This window comes from Gopherus evgoodei, chromosome 6, assembly GCF_007399415.2.
Source record: "Gopherus evgoodei ecotype Sinaloan lineage chromosome 6, rGopEvg1_v1.p, whole genome shotgun sequence".
Taxonomy (NCBI): domain Eukaryota; kingdom Metazoa; phylum Chordata; order Testudines; family Testudinidae; genus Gopherus; species Gopherus evgoodei.
Genome location: NC_044327.1, coordinates 106,045,907 through 106,062,360, shown reverse-complemented (window position 1 = coordinate 106,062,360; position 16,454 = coordinate 106,045,907). Strand labels below are relative to the sequence as shown.

At 40.8% G+C, this 16,454-nt stretch overlaps 1 protein-coding gene across 4 annotated transcripts in view; it reads left to right on the top strand.

Moving 5' to 3' along the window:
* Positions 1–16,454, top strand: part of NNT (nicotinamide nucleotide transhydrogenase) — a 76,386-nt gene that overhangs the window by 41,517 nt on the left and 18,415 nt on the right. For all 4 annotated transcript variants that reach the window (XM_030566535.1, XM_030566533.1, XM_030566534.1 and 1 more), the window contains exons 15-19: positions 698–931; positions 3,810–3,970; positions 5,114–5,293; positions 9,324–9,483; positions 11,051–11,132. In XM_030566535.1, coding sequence (XP_030422395.1) covers positions 698–931; positions 3,810–3,970; positions 5,114–5,293; positions 9,324–9,483; positions 11,051–11,132 — 817 coding nt within the window. The remainder of the gene's footprint in view (positions 1–697; positions 932–3,809; positions 3,971–5,113; positions 5,294–9,323; positions 9,484–11,050; positions 11,133–16,454) is intronic.

The following is a 16,454-nucleotide window of genomic DNA, read 5'->3' as shown; positions in this document are numbered from 1 at the left end:
CCAATAATTAACCTTTCAGCACAACCTTTGGTGTCATATCTTTAGCCACCCACCTCACAATTGTTGTACTAATCCCAATTTTCTCCATTTTAACTAATAATTTCCATTTATTACTGTATAAAATGCCTTACTAAAGTCCAAATAGATGAAATTTACCACACTTCCCTTAACTTTTTTTTTTTTTTTTTTTTTTAAAGACATTAAAGAAGGATATTGGGGTAGTCTGGCACAATCTACCTTTGTTAAACCTTGTTGCATTTTATCCCATTTTCCATTTATCACCAGGTCTTTAATGATTATTTCCTTCAAAATTTGTTCTAAAGGCTTGCATACTATTGAGGTCAGACTAATGGATCTGTAATTACCCAGCTCACTCAGTAAGAAAATTAAGGAACAGAGAGGCTAAGCTGCAGGTTAGTTACTGACTGAGAAATTGAAATCTGGTCTTCTGAGTCTAGTCAGATTCCCTCTTGTTTTGGACTTTGCTGCCTCATATAAAAAGAATACTGACTCTAATGGAAGCTTCTCAGGAGGCTGTAGTCTAATACTAATACATTTCTGACTTTTTGATTTCCTTATTCGCACAATGTCCCCAAGGCACAAAATTACTGACATTACTGTATTGAATAGAATACACAAGCTCATGATCACATAAAACATTCTAATATTTTAATTCTTTGTCTCCAACTCTTGCCAGGTTTGACAATTGCTAAACGCATCCAGATTTCAGATTTACCTCAGCTAGTGGCTGCGTTCCATAGTTTGGTAGGTTTGGCTGCTGTGCTCACCTGTGTAGCAGAGTACATGATTGAGTATCCTCACTTCGCTACTGACCCAGCTGCAAACCTCACCAAGATTGTGGCGTACCTTGGCACATACATTGGTGGTGTGACTTTCAGTGGCTCCCTCATAGCTTACGGGAAACTGCAAGGTGAGTGTTGTCCATGTTGGGTAGAAGCTAATTTTTTAATTTATTTTGTTTTTGTCATTTTTCTTTGACTCTAGCACCCACTTAACAAACTCTGTGTGTGTAGAGCTTAAAAAAATTTCTGTTTTACAGAAAATGTATCAAGTGAGTTAATATAGGCTTAACTTGAGGGTTTTTTTAATTGCTGCCTTGCATTTTTTTTTTATTTGTTGTATAGTGCTTTTTTTGTGGATGATCTGCATTCAGTGTCCTTATGGACAGTATTTCTCATGTTAATCACCAAATAATGTAAACAATCCCCAGCCTACATTATGAAAAACTTAGTAATGATTTGGATTTCTTATTTAATGTACTGTACATACTTTCTGTCTGGAAATAATTTTCTTTTACTAAAATTTATTAAAATTTAAAAGTACATTCGTCATCTGGCCGAGTAGACAATTTAGGCTGAAATCATGGTCCTATTAAAGTCAATAGGGGTTCTGTCACTGACTTCCATGGGATTTCTCATTTAAAGTACAGGTTTCTTTTACTGTTGACTTCACAAATGTTACATGACCCTACTTTAAACAGTCAAATTCATTAAAATAATCTTATTTAGATGCATTTCTGCTTACATACCGCATGAAATCTGTCTCTTCTTTTAACGTTTATAAACATTCCTATGAAACATAGAATCTTTAAAGATTCACCAACACCTGATGATTATTCTCTACCTGAAATACTAATCCTTCATTTGATATAAGTTGGTTGCTGTGGAAGTGATTGAGTGAACACTTCAGTGCATAGGTACAAGAAACCTAAGACCTGTCCATACTAGGGCACTCTGGCTAAAAATTCCCACCAGAGCTAATCCTGGTATAGCTTGTAGTAGCACCATTGGGAATTTTTAGTGAAAATTTCTCTGTATAAACAAGGCCTCACAGAGAAGGTGGAAATAAAATATACAAACAAGATGTTTTGCGCTAGCAATTGCTCTAGTAGAAAGCTGTAGGAGAAGGCAACTTGTGAGTGGAGGTCACAAGCGACATACCTGGCTACCCTGAGCAGTCACTCAATGTGTGCTGCTTTTTCTCGTTACCTCGTGAGCTCAAATCCTGAGGTGCCTGCCCCAGTCCTCCACCACCACTCCCTTTTTCACCTCAGTAGTACTATTGTTGGAACATCCTTGTTTCCATTACTGATCCAGTACTCTTCTTTGTTCGTAGCACTAGAAGACTGCCCATTTCTTGCCTTCGCCCTGAGAATGGTCCTCCTTCTGAATAAACAGGCTTTGGCCTGTGACAGGACACACTTGCCTCCTGAGTGCCTCCTGTTTGCTGGATGAGGTGCTGCAATTTTTCTTGGTTCTGGCACCCCCTGTGGTTTGTTGCCCTTGCTGAATGGGTCTCCAGTGTCTCAGCCCTCTGACCAAGTCACGCAGTCAGACTTGATAAATGAACCCCTTCTAGGGTAACAGAAGTTCAACACACAGTCTGCCCTTATTGGGGTCTTCAATACTGTCTCGGGACCCTTTACCTAAGGCCCAAGAAAGGGGCTAGATTTAAAGAGTCCAATTGGTCTACCCTCACCGGGGTCTTCACCGCTGGATCCCTTTAAGCCCTGCTCTTCACTTGGGCTTCTCAACTGAGTCTTGTCCCCGTCTCAGGGCTGAGGCCACTTTGCTAGTGGCTGGTGGCAGAATTGGCCCACTCCTCCAGGTCCCAGCCCAGGGACCCCCTACACACTGCAGCCCTGGACTGCTTCCTTCAGTTTAGTGCTGCTATTCCCTGGTCCTTTTCCCCTGTAGCACCTTTCTCTGCACCCTGACCTCCAGGCTGAAGTTCTCAAATCCTTTTTCTCCTCACTGAATGCAAGTACCACCAGAACCTTTCTTCTGGTTCTGTTCTTGAGCTTCAGTAATCAGCAACAAGCACCCTTCCTTGCTCCTCTGGTCTCAGCCAGGAGCTGACCTGCTCAGGCACTGCATGTCCTTTTAACTGAGCCTCTTGGGTTCTTATTGGCTGCTTCACTGCAGCCTTTCTAGGTGTGAAGGCCCCACCTTCATTGCTCCTTTCCTGGTGTGTGGTAGGACCGCAAAGCCTTCAGTAGGCCTGGTACACCCTGTCACAGAGCTCTTTTTTGTTACTTTCTGATTAAATATATACAAATGTAGAATCCGTACCTAAATGGGGATTGGCATTATGTGGTACTTCTGGTCGTGCTATGGATAGCACAAGTAAGTCTTCACCTTAGAGCTAGAACTGTTTATGTAATGCATGTTCCTCTCTACCTTCACATTCTTTCTCTGTCTCTCTCTTCTTCCCCCCGCCCCCAACCCAACTCACCAGTTTTTATCATGAGAAATTCAGGTCAAATTTACCTTGGAATGTTCTGTGGTGACTGGAGAACTTTAGAAATTAATAAACTTCATAAGGCACTTGGGAGAAAGGATATATTTGTTCCTTCCTCCTGTTAAAGTCAAAATACTCATCTCTGAGGGTCCCCCCCTTCCCCTCCCCAAAGAAGTCTCAAGAAAGAATAGATTTGATGTTCCTAGGAGTCCCACTTAACTGTGTCCGTCTAGCACATTGTTTCAAGGAGTTCTCTAAAGCTCATAACACTTCCCTGGGTATTCATTAGCTATGTCTCCTCCCTAGAGACATTACACACAATCCCACGATACACATTTGCATTTTTAATACAACAAGCTCCTAAGATACTGAAATTTAATTCAGTAAGGTTTGTCTAGGAAACTGCCATGTCTGCCAGTTTCTGCCTTAGCTTTGAATTTCACTTTGTTTTTGGTGTTTTATTTTCCTTTAATCTATTAGGGGGACAGAGGGAGTCACGTGTCACTCATGCATTTTAGTTTTAAATGTTATCATGTGTTTGATTCCAGGTGTCCTGAACTCTGCACCACTCCTTCTGCCAGGCCGGCACTTACTGAATGCAAGTTTGCTGGCCGCCAGTGTTGGTGGAATGATTCCATATATGATTGATCCTAGTTACACTATGGGACTTACCTGTTTAGGTTCAGTGTCAGCACTCTCTGCTATTATGGTAAGTCAGGGAGTTGCACAATACTCAAAAGTGAACCGCGATTATTGACATATAGACTTTGTTTTGTTGCAATATCTGGGTTGCTGCAATATATGCTGAATGCCCACATAGCAACGGAGTCCGGGGGGAATCAGCATATACAGAATTGTCACTTGTTTTTTCCCCCAGATACTAAAATTGTCCCATAAATATATTGTGAGGCAGTGGTTATCGTGCCATAAACCAGAGCTACTGTATCATGTGGGCAGATGAAGCTAATCTGTAAGGAGTGGTTTAGTATATAGCTTTGCAAGATATGTAATTTTTATATCCCTTTAAAATTTAAAATATCACCTTTTTGCTGAAGTATGCTATATCATAAGCTACTTCCTACCACATATATTGGACAACTCTGCTGTGATGCCGTGGTAAAAACTATGGTACTAGAATGGAATGGGAGTTGACATGAGACTTTAAAGGATCTGAAATTGAGCCTTGATTCAGCAAAGTACTTACGCATATGTTTAGTTTTGCTGAATCTGGGCCTTGGTAAGGAAAAAGCTAGTTTACTGTGCTGAATTATCCTTCTTGCTTTTGCTATTTTGGGCATTCAGCACCATACAAATACCTTTTAGTTCACTTTAAAAATAAAATACAGTAGAATTGCAATTCACCTTTTTAACTCAAGTATCATGAATTAATGGAACTATTCACAAATAGGATAAAATGAAGTAGATCAAGAGAGACCAGTTTAATGACGCCACAACATATTTATGGATCATCTACAAGTCTCTTTTTTTCTTAATCATATTTCTTCACCTTGGTACATCAGCAGCACAGTTTCTCTTTGAATTGTAAACCTGCTGCTTTTAGGGATATAATCACTTATTTTTAATCAAGGTCCGTGTTAACAAAAGACCTTATTTATGAAGCTGTGTAATGTGTTTTATCTGTCTAATTTTTGAAGGCAGAAATGATCAGAAATTCTATATGTTAATCTCTTATTAATCTCTTTTACATAGAACATACTTTGGATCAAATCATTTTGGAATCTGATTTAATGCTTTTTATTAAATATCTGCAATATTAAATATAGTCTCTCTGTGTTGCTTACAATTTGTTAGATTGTGGTGAAATGTGTATATATATATTTTTCTTCTTAAGGGTGTCACTTTAACAGCGGCTATCGGAGGTGCTGACATGCCTGTAGTTATTACTGTACTGAACAGTTATTCTGGATGGGCTCTGTGTGCTGAAGGCTTCCTGCTCAACAACAACTTGCTGACCATTGTTGGTGCTCTCATTGGTTCCTCTGGTGCCATCCTCTCTTACATCATGTGTGTGGTAAGAATTAAATAGAAATTGTGTTCATACTTGAAATTATATTGCAAAATAACTGGGGAGCCATGCTCAGAATCTGCATTGGGCAGGGAAGGGATGTGAGGCAAAACTGCTATGACCTGTTAATGCTGTTTAGAGACTGGTAAATTTCTTTATGGTCTTAATTCAGATTGTTGGGTTGGACAGACTGAACCTTTTGTGAAAGTAGAAGCAGCAATTCTGAGATTAAACATACCTGACTCTTCTGCAGTTCTGAAATACTTCTCCTTTATAAAGTCCCAATTCAACAACCCTTCCCTGGGCAGCAAAGTAGTGAAGACTGTTTTTAATTCCCGTTGACTCAGTGCTCAATTCAGAGTTAAGCATGCTTTTAAATGCTTTGCAGAACTGGAGCCTAGGAATCTGATACAAAATCCATTGACTTCAGTGGGCTAAGATCACGCAATGAACACCTAAGTAGGCTGACTCCTCAAACTTGAACATCTTTGTAATCTTTATCCATTAGCAGTATAAATTAGGCTTAAACTTGTCTGTCTGTGTTCACAGGAAAACCTGTTTTCGTGAGTGAACTTGGCTATGAATCTTTACAAAGCCTGTAATTTGTGTGGTTCAATCTGACGATGGCTTTACTTACCATTTGAGTTAGTAATCTACAGTCCTAAGTGGTGATAGATGGTTTGTTCAGAGTTTGATGAATTTGAATCTCCACTGGGTGGCAGCAGATGCACATTAGTCTGTTATTGACAAATCTGGAATAATGTTATGGGTTTAAGTTTATCCCGTCATGCGTAATCATATTTTAGTATTAGTAATGGACTGTGCTCCTGGAATGCTTCCACACTAATCTTTTTTTCTTTTCCTCCATCTCCCTCTTGTTTTCTAAGCGGGATAGATAGCTGAAAACTGTATCCTTACTGGTTTCAGAGTAGCAGCCATGTTAGTCTGTATCCGCAAAAAGAACAGGAGTACTTGTGGCACCTTAGAGACTAACAAATTTATTTCAGCGTAAGCTTTCGTGGGCTACAGCTCACTTCTTCAGATGCATAGAATGGAACACACAGACAGGAGATATTTATACATACAGAGAACATGAAAAGGTGGAAGTATGCATACCAACTGAAAGAGTCTAATCAATTGAGATGAGCTATCATCAGCAGGAGAAAAAAAAACCTTTAAAGGTATGCATACTTCCACCTTTTCATGTTCTCTGTATGTATAAATATCTCTTGTCTGTGTGTTCCATTCTATGCATCTGAAGAAGTGAGCTGTAGCCCATGAAAGCTTATGCTGAAATAAATTTGTTAGTTTCTACGGTGCCACAAGTACTCCTGTTCTTTTTGTGTCCTTACTGTGCAACAAATGCCACTTCTATCTGTTCCCATTATATAATTTTCGGACCTTCAGTTTCTTCTCCCACTCTTGCCTTCTTTCATATCAATGTTGCCATCTGTTCCCCTCATGATATTTCCCTGTTACCAACTATGACTGTCTTCCATTACTCTGTTTCTGGTAAACTAGAGCTGGTATCGTGTGAAGTGTCATGTATAATTTAATGTAAACTTTTGTTTCAATTGTTGCTCAAGAAAGATAAATAAAAAGGGTATGGTATGCATGGCCTGATCAGGTCTGTACATAGGCAAGTTTGGAGAGTAGGGGCAATCAAATTATATTTGCAAACATTTTGGAGAGTTTAGCTTTTAAGATGATGCTCAGTAACTCTTGTGCTGTTTTAACCCAGTATAGATAACAGTCAATCAGCATAACTGCAACTGAGTTACTGAAGTGCAATAAACACAATAATGTGGTGATATTTTTCAGCAGGTGTCAATTTTCTACCCTTCCCTAAGTAAGGGACTTTGTTCCATGTTATGAACTGCCTTCCAAAATGTTGCTTTAAATGCGTTACTGTAATCCATGGAACTGAACAGCTTTTATTCTTCAACAGCTCTATAATGAAAAAGAAACGTCACTCCCATGACCTGGTAGGCAAAGTCAGATTTAAGATGCTATAAACTCTAATAATGCAAACATGACTCAAACTGTGCCAATGAAACAACATTCTTCTCAATGTAACTTCCATCCAAAACAATATATTTATTGAAACTTATCTGTTGCAGATGAGGAGGTGTTTGTGGAAATGTCTTAATGGTTGAAAGGTTCATTCTACTGGATTTTTAATAACGTTTTTGTGATAAAAACTAACTTAATCCCAAGAAACATTCCAAATCTCTTAAAGATTTTATAAGTCGTTCATGGAGGAATCTGCCTGACTTTCCTTGTGCCTTCGACAGGGTGAGTTAGGGACAAAGTTTTAACCTCCAAACCAAAAAAGAAAAACACTTTGCTGTTACAGCCTTCTTGTTACTGGAATTGGTTTTTTTTCTTTACAACCTTAACACAAGGCTATTTTCCTAGAAAGTTTTTGCTTTGTTAGGAGAATCCCTTCCCGTTTGCTTTTCATTTACACATATAGATGGATAGGCTGTTTAACCATTAACTAATATTTAAGCACCATGCAAATTGCCTGTCTGTGGAATACACAATGAAGTTTAGACAGCAACAAGACTTAACTATTCTGGTAATATCTTGGGGCACTGTCTCCTTTTCTGATTTCGTGATGTTCTTGCACAGTGAGGTATTTCTTTCCTTTTAACTTCCCTTGTAACCTTCCAAGTAAGGTACAAGCTTTTGGGGTTGGCCTGTGTATCTTTAGGGAGCTGCTGCTGCTGCTGCTCACGCTCTCTCTCTCTCTCTCTCTCTGCGCACTCCTCCCACAAGTTTTAACAAGAGTGGAGGTTGCTCTATATCTTGCAGGATCAGCCCCTGTGTCTTTAAGGCAATTGAGTTTTGTTGGGAGCATTCTCCTTTTTCCAGACCACATTAGCTGGCAATTAGCCACTACAGTGCAATTGCCAATAAATTCTATTTTTCTCTTTTCCCCTTGAAGTAGGGGAGGTATTAAAGTGTCATAGCATACATACAAAATTGTGTACTAATTGTAGGTCTCAGAATGGGTCTGATCCAATGCACATTTAAGTCAATGGAAGGACTGCCATTGACTCCAGTGGGCTTTGGATCAGGCCCAACATCTGTCCTCATGATATCTGAAATGCTGCTACCACATCACTTGTGAACAAAGGCCTTCCACTTGTAACATCCTCATCTCCCTTTCTTTATTCTTTTGTCAGGTGTTGGAATTCTCCAGAGTGGCACCTCTTCTAAGGCTGTAGCAGATTTTGTTTAAACACTTAATTTGGCACTGTAGACTTCCTTGTGGGTTTTTCTCTCATTTGCATATGTGCAGCTCCACATCCATTCTTATTAAAAGATTTGCTCTGGGCTATAACCTAGCATGGTGCACACACTCTTAGCCTAAGAGAAAAGTTATTTCCCTTTTATTCCCCTTTAAAGTTTGTCAGACTGTAATTACAACAAATTTTGCCTATTTCCTGGTAGTACCTGAATATTTTGAGACCCTTGCTCTTAGAAAGAGCATGCATCATAGTAGTCAGTGTCAGCTAGAGTGTTCTTGTTGTCAGTCCATGGAACTGAATTCTCAGGAGGAGTAGCTTTTTCAGCTGAGAGCTCATGCTTTTAGAACTCTCTTTTTGGTGGTCCACCAGTGTCTGGTTTCGGTCCTCTTCAGTTCCCTAACGCGTTGTATGATAGCATTTGGTTAGTTTGGCTTGTGTATTTTGCTTTGTTCTATTTTATTTTTCATCTTGAAGCAGTGGTGGCAGTGTATGAAGCTACCCATAAGGCCATTTAATTGTCATACTATGATTTAGAGATTCTATGGTTACAAGAAGAACTGGTCAAAAACAGGGAACATCTTTTGCAGAAATTTCATCATTCCCACCCCCAGATTCCCTTTATTATTGAAATGTCTATTTTTTTGGTTGAAATGTTTTAATTTGGGGTAAATAATGTTTTTTGGTTTTCAGAAAAACATGATACAGAAGAAAGTTTGCTTTGTAAAACTATTTTTCTGTTATCCTTGGATTTAGTGATCAGCTGGTCACTTGTTTTTCAGGCCATGAATCGTTCTCTTGCCAATGTCATACTTGGTGGCTATGGCACCACTTCAACAGCTGGTGGAAAACCTATGGAAATTACTGGTACTCACACAGAAGTCAACTTGGACAACGCAGTTGAAATGATAAGGGAGGCCAATAGCATTATCATTACTCCAGGTAAGAGGCAGTGACAGTGGATATTGTAAGATACTAAAGGGACATAGGTTATAAATCTTCATGATTCACAATCATAAGAGGGGACAATGTGGTTTAGTGGTTAAGGTACTAAACTTGGAGCTGGGTTGTCTTTAGTTCTGTTCCCTACTTGGCCACTAACCAATTGTGTAGCCTCCTTGGGCAAGTCACTTCAGTTTTGTGTGTCTTGGTGTCTCTTCTTACTGTTTTATCTAGTTTTAGTTCGTAAACTCTTACAGTCTGGAGCTCTCTCTTACTCTGTCTGTACCGCCAACACCTAGCACAGCAGAGTTATAATCGTGGTGGGGACTTTTAGGCATGATCATAATACAGCAAGTAGCAGTAATAACATTTCTCTACCTTGGATTATTAGAACTGGAAGATTTTGTGGTTCTTCTCCACTAGCTCAATGTTCTTTTGTTTGAACTGCTGATAAATATCTAAATCCAACCACTGAGATAATAAAAATCCTGAAAACACTTCTCATAGATTTTATAAAACCTTTCTCTTGGCCAAATAAATGTAGGTTTTGTATACTTCTGTAGCCGAGTATCCTTTTAAAGAGAAGTTCGTCATTACTTATGTTTCAAGATTCGTTTTCATTAAACCACATGATGCCAGTGGCTGCATTGGACACTGGGCTGGCTCCCGGGTTTTTGCCGCCCCAAGTGGCGGGGGAAAGCCACGATTGGCGGCACTTCAGTGGCAGCTCCACCGCGCCGCTTTCTTCTTTGGTGGCACTTCGGAGGGACCCGCCGCTGCCAAAGAGCCGGACGTGCCTCCCCTTCCCCTTGGCCACTCTAAGCACCTCCTTGCTGCACTGGGACCTGGAGCTGGCCCTGATTGGACAGCATCTTACTATTAATGTATAAAACTCCACCAGCACTCTTAGTATCCTTTTATGTATACCTATTTAGGCAAATACACTGTTTCATAAGAGTTACCTTTGCTTCAAATAGGCACACAGATGTATTGTTTTGTTGTTTGGCATTTGTTGCTATTGTTGGTACTTCCAGCACTGTATTACTGGAAGAATGTTGCTTACAATTTATGCCCTTGAGGGTTTTAAGGGTGATGCATGTTCCTCTCATGCATTAGTTCTGTACAAAGTTAATGAAAGTAGAATAATTATATATCCCTAAAGTCTGTATTCCACCTGGATTTGCATTGTAGATATCCAAAATTTGGTGAAAGGTATGAGTTTGAAGGTATGACAGTAGCTTATGCACCAGATTTTGGCTATGTTTGTGTGAAACCGCCTGTTCCAGTGCAACAGAACAGGATATATGTTTCTGTAAAGCTGAAGTTTACCATTTGTACATTAGTTGTCCAAACAGATGTATTGATATTACAACTGTAGTTCAGTCTGGAGAGCAAAAGGAAGAAGAAAAAAATAGGTTGTGCTGAAACTCCCATGAGTTATCTTGATGTCTGAGTGCAGCTTTTTTATGGTTAGAGCTTCTGGTGTACATAAAAAGGAAAATGAAGCAACTTTTCCTACTTTGAACTGGAGAAACAATTGTTCAAGTAAGTGGAATGTTTTTTTCAGGTTATGGTCTGTGTGCAGCGAAAGCTCAGTACCCCATAGCTGACCTGGTGAAGATGCTGAGAGAACAAGGCAAGCATGTCAGGTAAGTACCATTGTGGGGGTGGGGTGTGTGTGTGTGTGTGTGTGTGTGTGTGTTTGTAGCGGGAGACATAACAAAGGATTTTTCATTGTAAGAAAATGCCCTAGAAGTCTGCCTTTTGCTGTCACCAATTATGCTTGTGCTGATATGAGAACGAGCTAATTAGAGGAATGTTCTAGTCTTATCAACCTACCACAGAGTATCAGACAGTCTAATAATTTCATGATACTGTTTAATCACACAGGTATTGGTACCATTTATTGACTTCAGTGGAGTTGCATCTGTTTATGTCAGCAGTTAATTTTTAATCTTTTTAAACTTAGTATTACTTTCTTTGGTCTGTCATGCTGGGCTCCATCCTTACAAGCAGTGGCTACAACACACTAACCTTTTACTACTGTTGTTCAATATAAGTGCTCATGAAATCTTTGGAAAGTTGAATCTTTTTTTTTTTTTTTTTTTTTTTTTTTTTTAATATTCCCCTTCCCTTGGGAGTATCTTTCAAAGAACAATAATTTGGTTTTCTAAAGACACAACATATGGAGGAGACTTCTGTTCAGGAACAGTTGCTTCACTAAAATATAGCACGGGGTCCTGTTAAAATCATTCCTGTTTCCTAACTTTTGCTTCCCTCCCAGGGAACCAAGCGCCATGTCTGTTGCACTGTCACTGTCTTCTGGGGAGGTTTAAAGTAGGAGAGGACGTGGCTGTCCTGGAACTTGGGAGGGAAGAGATTGAGAAGGAGAAGGGAATGCCAGGAGAAATCAATCCAATACCAGATGGAAGGATCTTAAGGTACCTCCACCTGAGGCAGCAATCTTCACACCATGAGTGTACAGGCTTTATTTCCCTCAGGAAACTTAACAATGAAATCCAGAGTAACTGATTTATACTAATGGAATCAGTGCTTACAGTCTGAGGAGCCAGTAAAACACACAGTAGTAGCCAGTAAAAACACAAAAGGTGGGCAGCCCACCCTGAGTGGCTTTATTTACACTAAAAAAGGGGGTAAAACAAATCTGCATTTAAAATATTGGCTAAAAATCTCTCACACAAAGGCTAATAGCATAAAAAAATTCTACATTTTCAGCTTTTTCTCTCACACACACTAAATGTCATCCTGCTTATTTCCCCCTTCTTCCCCCCCCCCCAACATGTTACAAGTTAGCTAAGAATGCTGAGTACTTGGTGGCAAATTCATTTTTAAATGCAGAAGCGCTGGCAGGCTGGCAGACACTGGGACCCTTAGGTGACTCTGGTGATGGGGTAGGAGAGGCATACAGAGCTGCAAGAACGGTTGGCGATCTCTCAGGAGCCCTTTAGTCTGTGTCTAACAGTGGAGTGGTAGAGCCTGCTCTAAACTGTGGCAAAAGGTTTCCTTCTCAAGGACTTCTAGTCCTGAGGAGGGAAGGATCAGGCACTCCCCTCTGTTTAAGATTAGCTCTCTGGTCTGGCATGTTCCTGAAAGTCCTTGTAAGGTCTTCTTTCTGTTGTCTGTCGCAGAGACTAACTTGCAAAGGATATGCTGAGAGCTCTGCGTGAGCCGTCTAGTACCTTTGCAGCTCACCATTGGACTCTCCCAAATGACAGAGCTGCATCATTTAGTCTTTTACACCCCATGCCCTGGGGTGTAAAATCATCTAGTTTCTGATTTGTTTAGAACTTTCCTGGTGACTGCCCAGCCCACACTAGCTAGTTTCTGAAGAGGTGGGCTTTTGTTGCCATTGTAGCTCCAGTCATAACACTTTGGAGGCCAGGTTTTTTGACCTGTAGTTACCATTGCAAGTTGGACTATATTTTTCACATCTGTATTTACATCAACTCCTATAGCTCTACAGGTAAAGGCTGTGGAACTCAAAACAAATGTTAAATTCCATAGAATTTACCCCAATAGAGTATGTTACAGAAAGGGGAAGTAATTCACAATGAAGCTAACAAACATGGAATCTTCAGTCCTTTCTTTCTTTCTTCCTTCCTCATAAGACTTAGCTTTCCAGTGCTTTCAATACGTGTCATCTCTCCATCACTAATTGTTTTGGAAGCTATTTTTTAATTATGGTAATTTAATATCTTAAAAATTGGTCAAGTCTCAGTTGTCAGATAACAAAAAGATACTCTGACTGATGCTGGTTAGTCAAACTCATTCTCTAATTTCTGCATGTTTATTTTAAATACATAGTGACTTTGCTTTGGAGTCTACGTTCTAGCAATTAGTGTGTGTTTTTTTTCTTTGTTATTTTCCATGTTCATAGAAACGATATTGATAGTACCCAGAAGTGTGTGTAGTATATAATTTGATGGATAAGAATACCAGTTAGTAAAATTGTTCATTAGCAGTCACCTAAAATAATATACTTCTGTGTTGCAGTTTAATCTACATGTAGGAAAGCTGAATGAGGCCCATGATGCCTTTCTTTCCCATTGCAATTCTTTTCATCTCTTATTTTCTCACCATTAGTGGAAGCTGGTTTCATTGCCAAATTGTGTTAAAGATCCTGAAGGTCCATTAGGCATGTATCAAAAAAACCTCATTTGGGGTAATATGATGAATGTCCTGTTCTTCCTTTGATTTTTTCTTTTATAGCTTCTGTGTGGGCTAGCTTCCTTTTTTCATAATGATATAAAATATTATTGATTTCACCTTGCATGTCAGGTTTGTATGGGAAAAATATGAATGAAGCTTTGTAAAGTAACTGGATTATATTTAAAATGAGTCAGTTTCAGGAAGAGATTGCTGCACTGGTTACCTAGTATTTTAATGAAATAAATCTGTATTTACAGTTTGTGGTCATTTAGGCCTTTCATCACTTTGTGGAGCTCCCACAGTGTTCATTGAGTGCAGCTGCTGTCCCTCTGGTTTCAGTAGGTCTGAATGCCTCAGGACCCAAGCACTCTCAGCATCCAGATGCAGTGACACACACACACACACACACATCTGCTGTGGAAGTGTGCCAGCATGGACATACGATTGTCATCAGTTTATGCCCAGGCTGTGCCAAGAAAAATTGCATTTGTCATATGGTCTTTTTTTGCTTCATGGCTCATGATTGATTCAGAGACACTGTTTCCTTAACTTTGCCTGTAGCCATAACATGCTCAGTGAAGAGCATAGATTATATAACATGATGTATAGCAGGTCTTAAATTCAGAAATACAGGAGGGTTTGCAAACTTAAGTCTGCTTTAGTTATTAAAATGCCTTGCTAACATCACCACTGACTTGAAATGATCTTGCAGCAGATCACATATTAAATATATTAATAGAATCAGAAAGAAAGAAAACTGCATGTTACTCAACCTTCCTGCTGGCTTTTCCTTTTTTGTCATTGACTGGTAGAGGTACAGAAAGTGTCATAGACTGGAAGGTTCCCAGAATCAATTAGGAGCTGAGGGAAGACACTTGGGATATGTCTACACTACGAAATTAGGTCGAATTTATAGAAATCAGTTTTTCAGAAATCGTTTTATACGGTTGATTGTGTGTCCCCACAAAAAATGCTCTAAGTGTATTAAGTCGGCAGACTGCATCCACAGTACCAAGGCTAGCATTAACTTCCAAAGCCTTGCGCTGTGGGTAGCTATCCCACAGTTCCTGCAGTCTCTGCTGCCCATTGGAATTCTGAGTTGAGATCCAATGCCTGAATGGTGCAAAAACAGTGTCATGGGTGCTTCTGGGTACATGTCATCCCTCCGTGAAAGCCATGGCAGACAATCATTTTGCGCCTTTTTTTCCTGGGTTACCTGTGCAGATGCCATACCACAGCAAGCATGGAGCCTGCATAACTGACTGTCACTGTAAGTCTCCTGGGTGCTGGCAGATGTGGGACTCCATTGCTACACAGCAGCATCTCATTGCCTTTTGGCAGCAGACGGTGCATTATCACTGGTAGCCATCGTCATCATACTCTTGGGTGCTCTTTTAACCGACCTCGGTGATGTCAGTCGGGGCGCCTGGGCAGACATGGGAGTGACTCAGCCAGGTCATTACCATCTTCTGCCAAGCACCCAGGAGATGATGGCAAGTAGTCCTACTGCACCATCTTCTGCCAAGCACCCAGGAGATGATGATGGCTAGCAGTCAAACTGCACCGTCTGCTGCCACCCTAAAGATGTAAAAGATAGATGGAGTGGATCAAAACCAGAAATAGACCCGATTGGTTTTGTATTCATTTGCTTCCTCCCTCCCTCCCTCCATGAAATCAACGGCCTGCTAAATCCAGGGTTTTGAGTTCAGTCCTCAAGGGGGCCATTCTGTGTGATTGTGTTCCCTTCTTGATGCAAAGCCACCCCTTTTGTTGATTTTTAATACCCTATAAGCCATGTCATCAGTCGCCCCTCCCTCCGTCAGAGCAGGCAATCATTTCGTACCTTTTTTCAGCCCAGATGCCATAGCACTGGGATCATGGAGCCCGCTGAGCTCACCACGGCAATTATGAGTACCGTCAACACCACATGCATTATCCTGGAGTATATGCAGAACCAGAACCTGCCAAAGCAAAACCAGGCAAGAAGGCAACGGCAGTGCGGTGATGAGGACATAGACATGGACATAGACTTCTCACAAAGTACGGGCCCCGGCATTGTGCACATCCTGGTGTCAGTGGGACAGACTCATGCTGTGGAACGCCGCTTCTGGGACCGGGAAAGCACAGACTGCTGGGACCGCATAGTGTTGCAGGTCTGGGATGATTTCCAGTGGCTGCGAAACTTTCGCATGCGTAAGGGCACTTTCATGGAACGTTGTGACTTGCTTTCCCCTGCCCTGAAGCGTCAGAATACCAAGATGAGAGCAGCCCTCACAGTTGAGAAGTGAGTGGCAATAGCCCTCTGGAAGCTTGCAATGCCAGACAGCTACCGGTCAGTCAGGCATCAGTTTGGAGTGGGCAAATCTACTGTGGGGGCTGCTGTGATCCGAGTAGCCAACGCAATCAAAGAGCTGCTGATATCAAGGGTAGTGACTGTGGGAAATGTGCAGGTCATAGTGGATGACTTTGCTGCAATGGGATTCCCTAACTGTGGTGGGGTGATAGACGGAACCCATATCCCTATCCTGGCACCGGAGCACCAAGCCAGCGAGTACATAAACCGAAAGAGGTACTTTTCAATGCTGCTGCAAGCATTGGTGGATCACAAGGGATGTTTCACCAACATCAACGTGGGATGACTGGGAAAGGTACATGACTCTCGTGTCTTCAGGAACTCTGGTCTGTTTCAAAAGCTGCAGGAAAGGACTTTCTTCCCAAACCAGAAAATAACTGTTGGGGATGGTGAAATGCCTATAGTTATGCTTGGGGACCCAGCCTACCCCTTAATGCCATGGCTCATG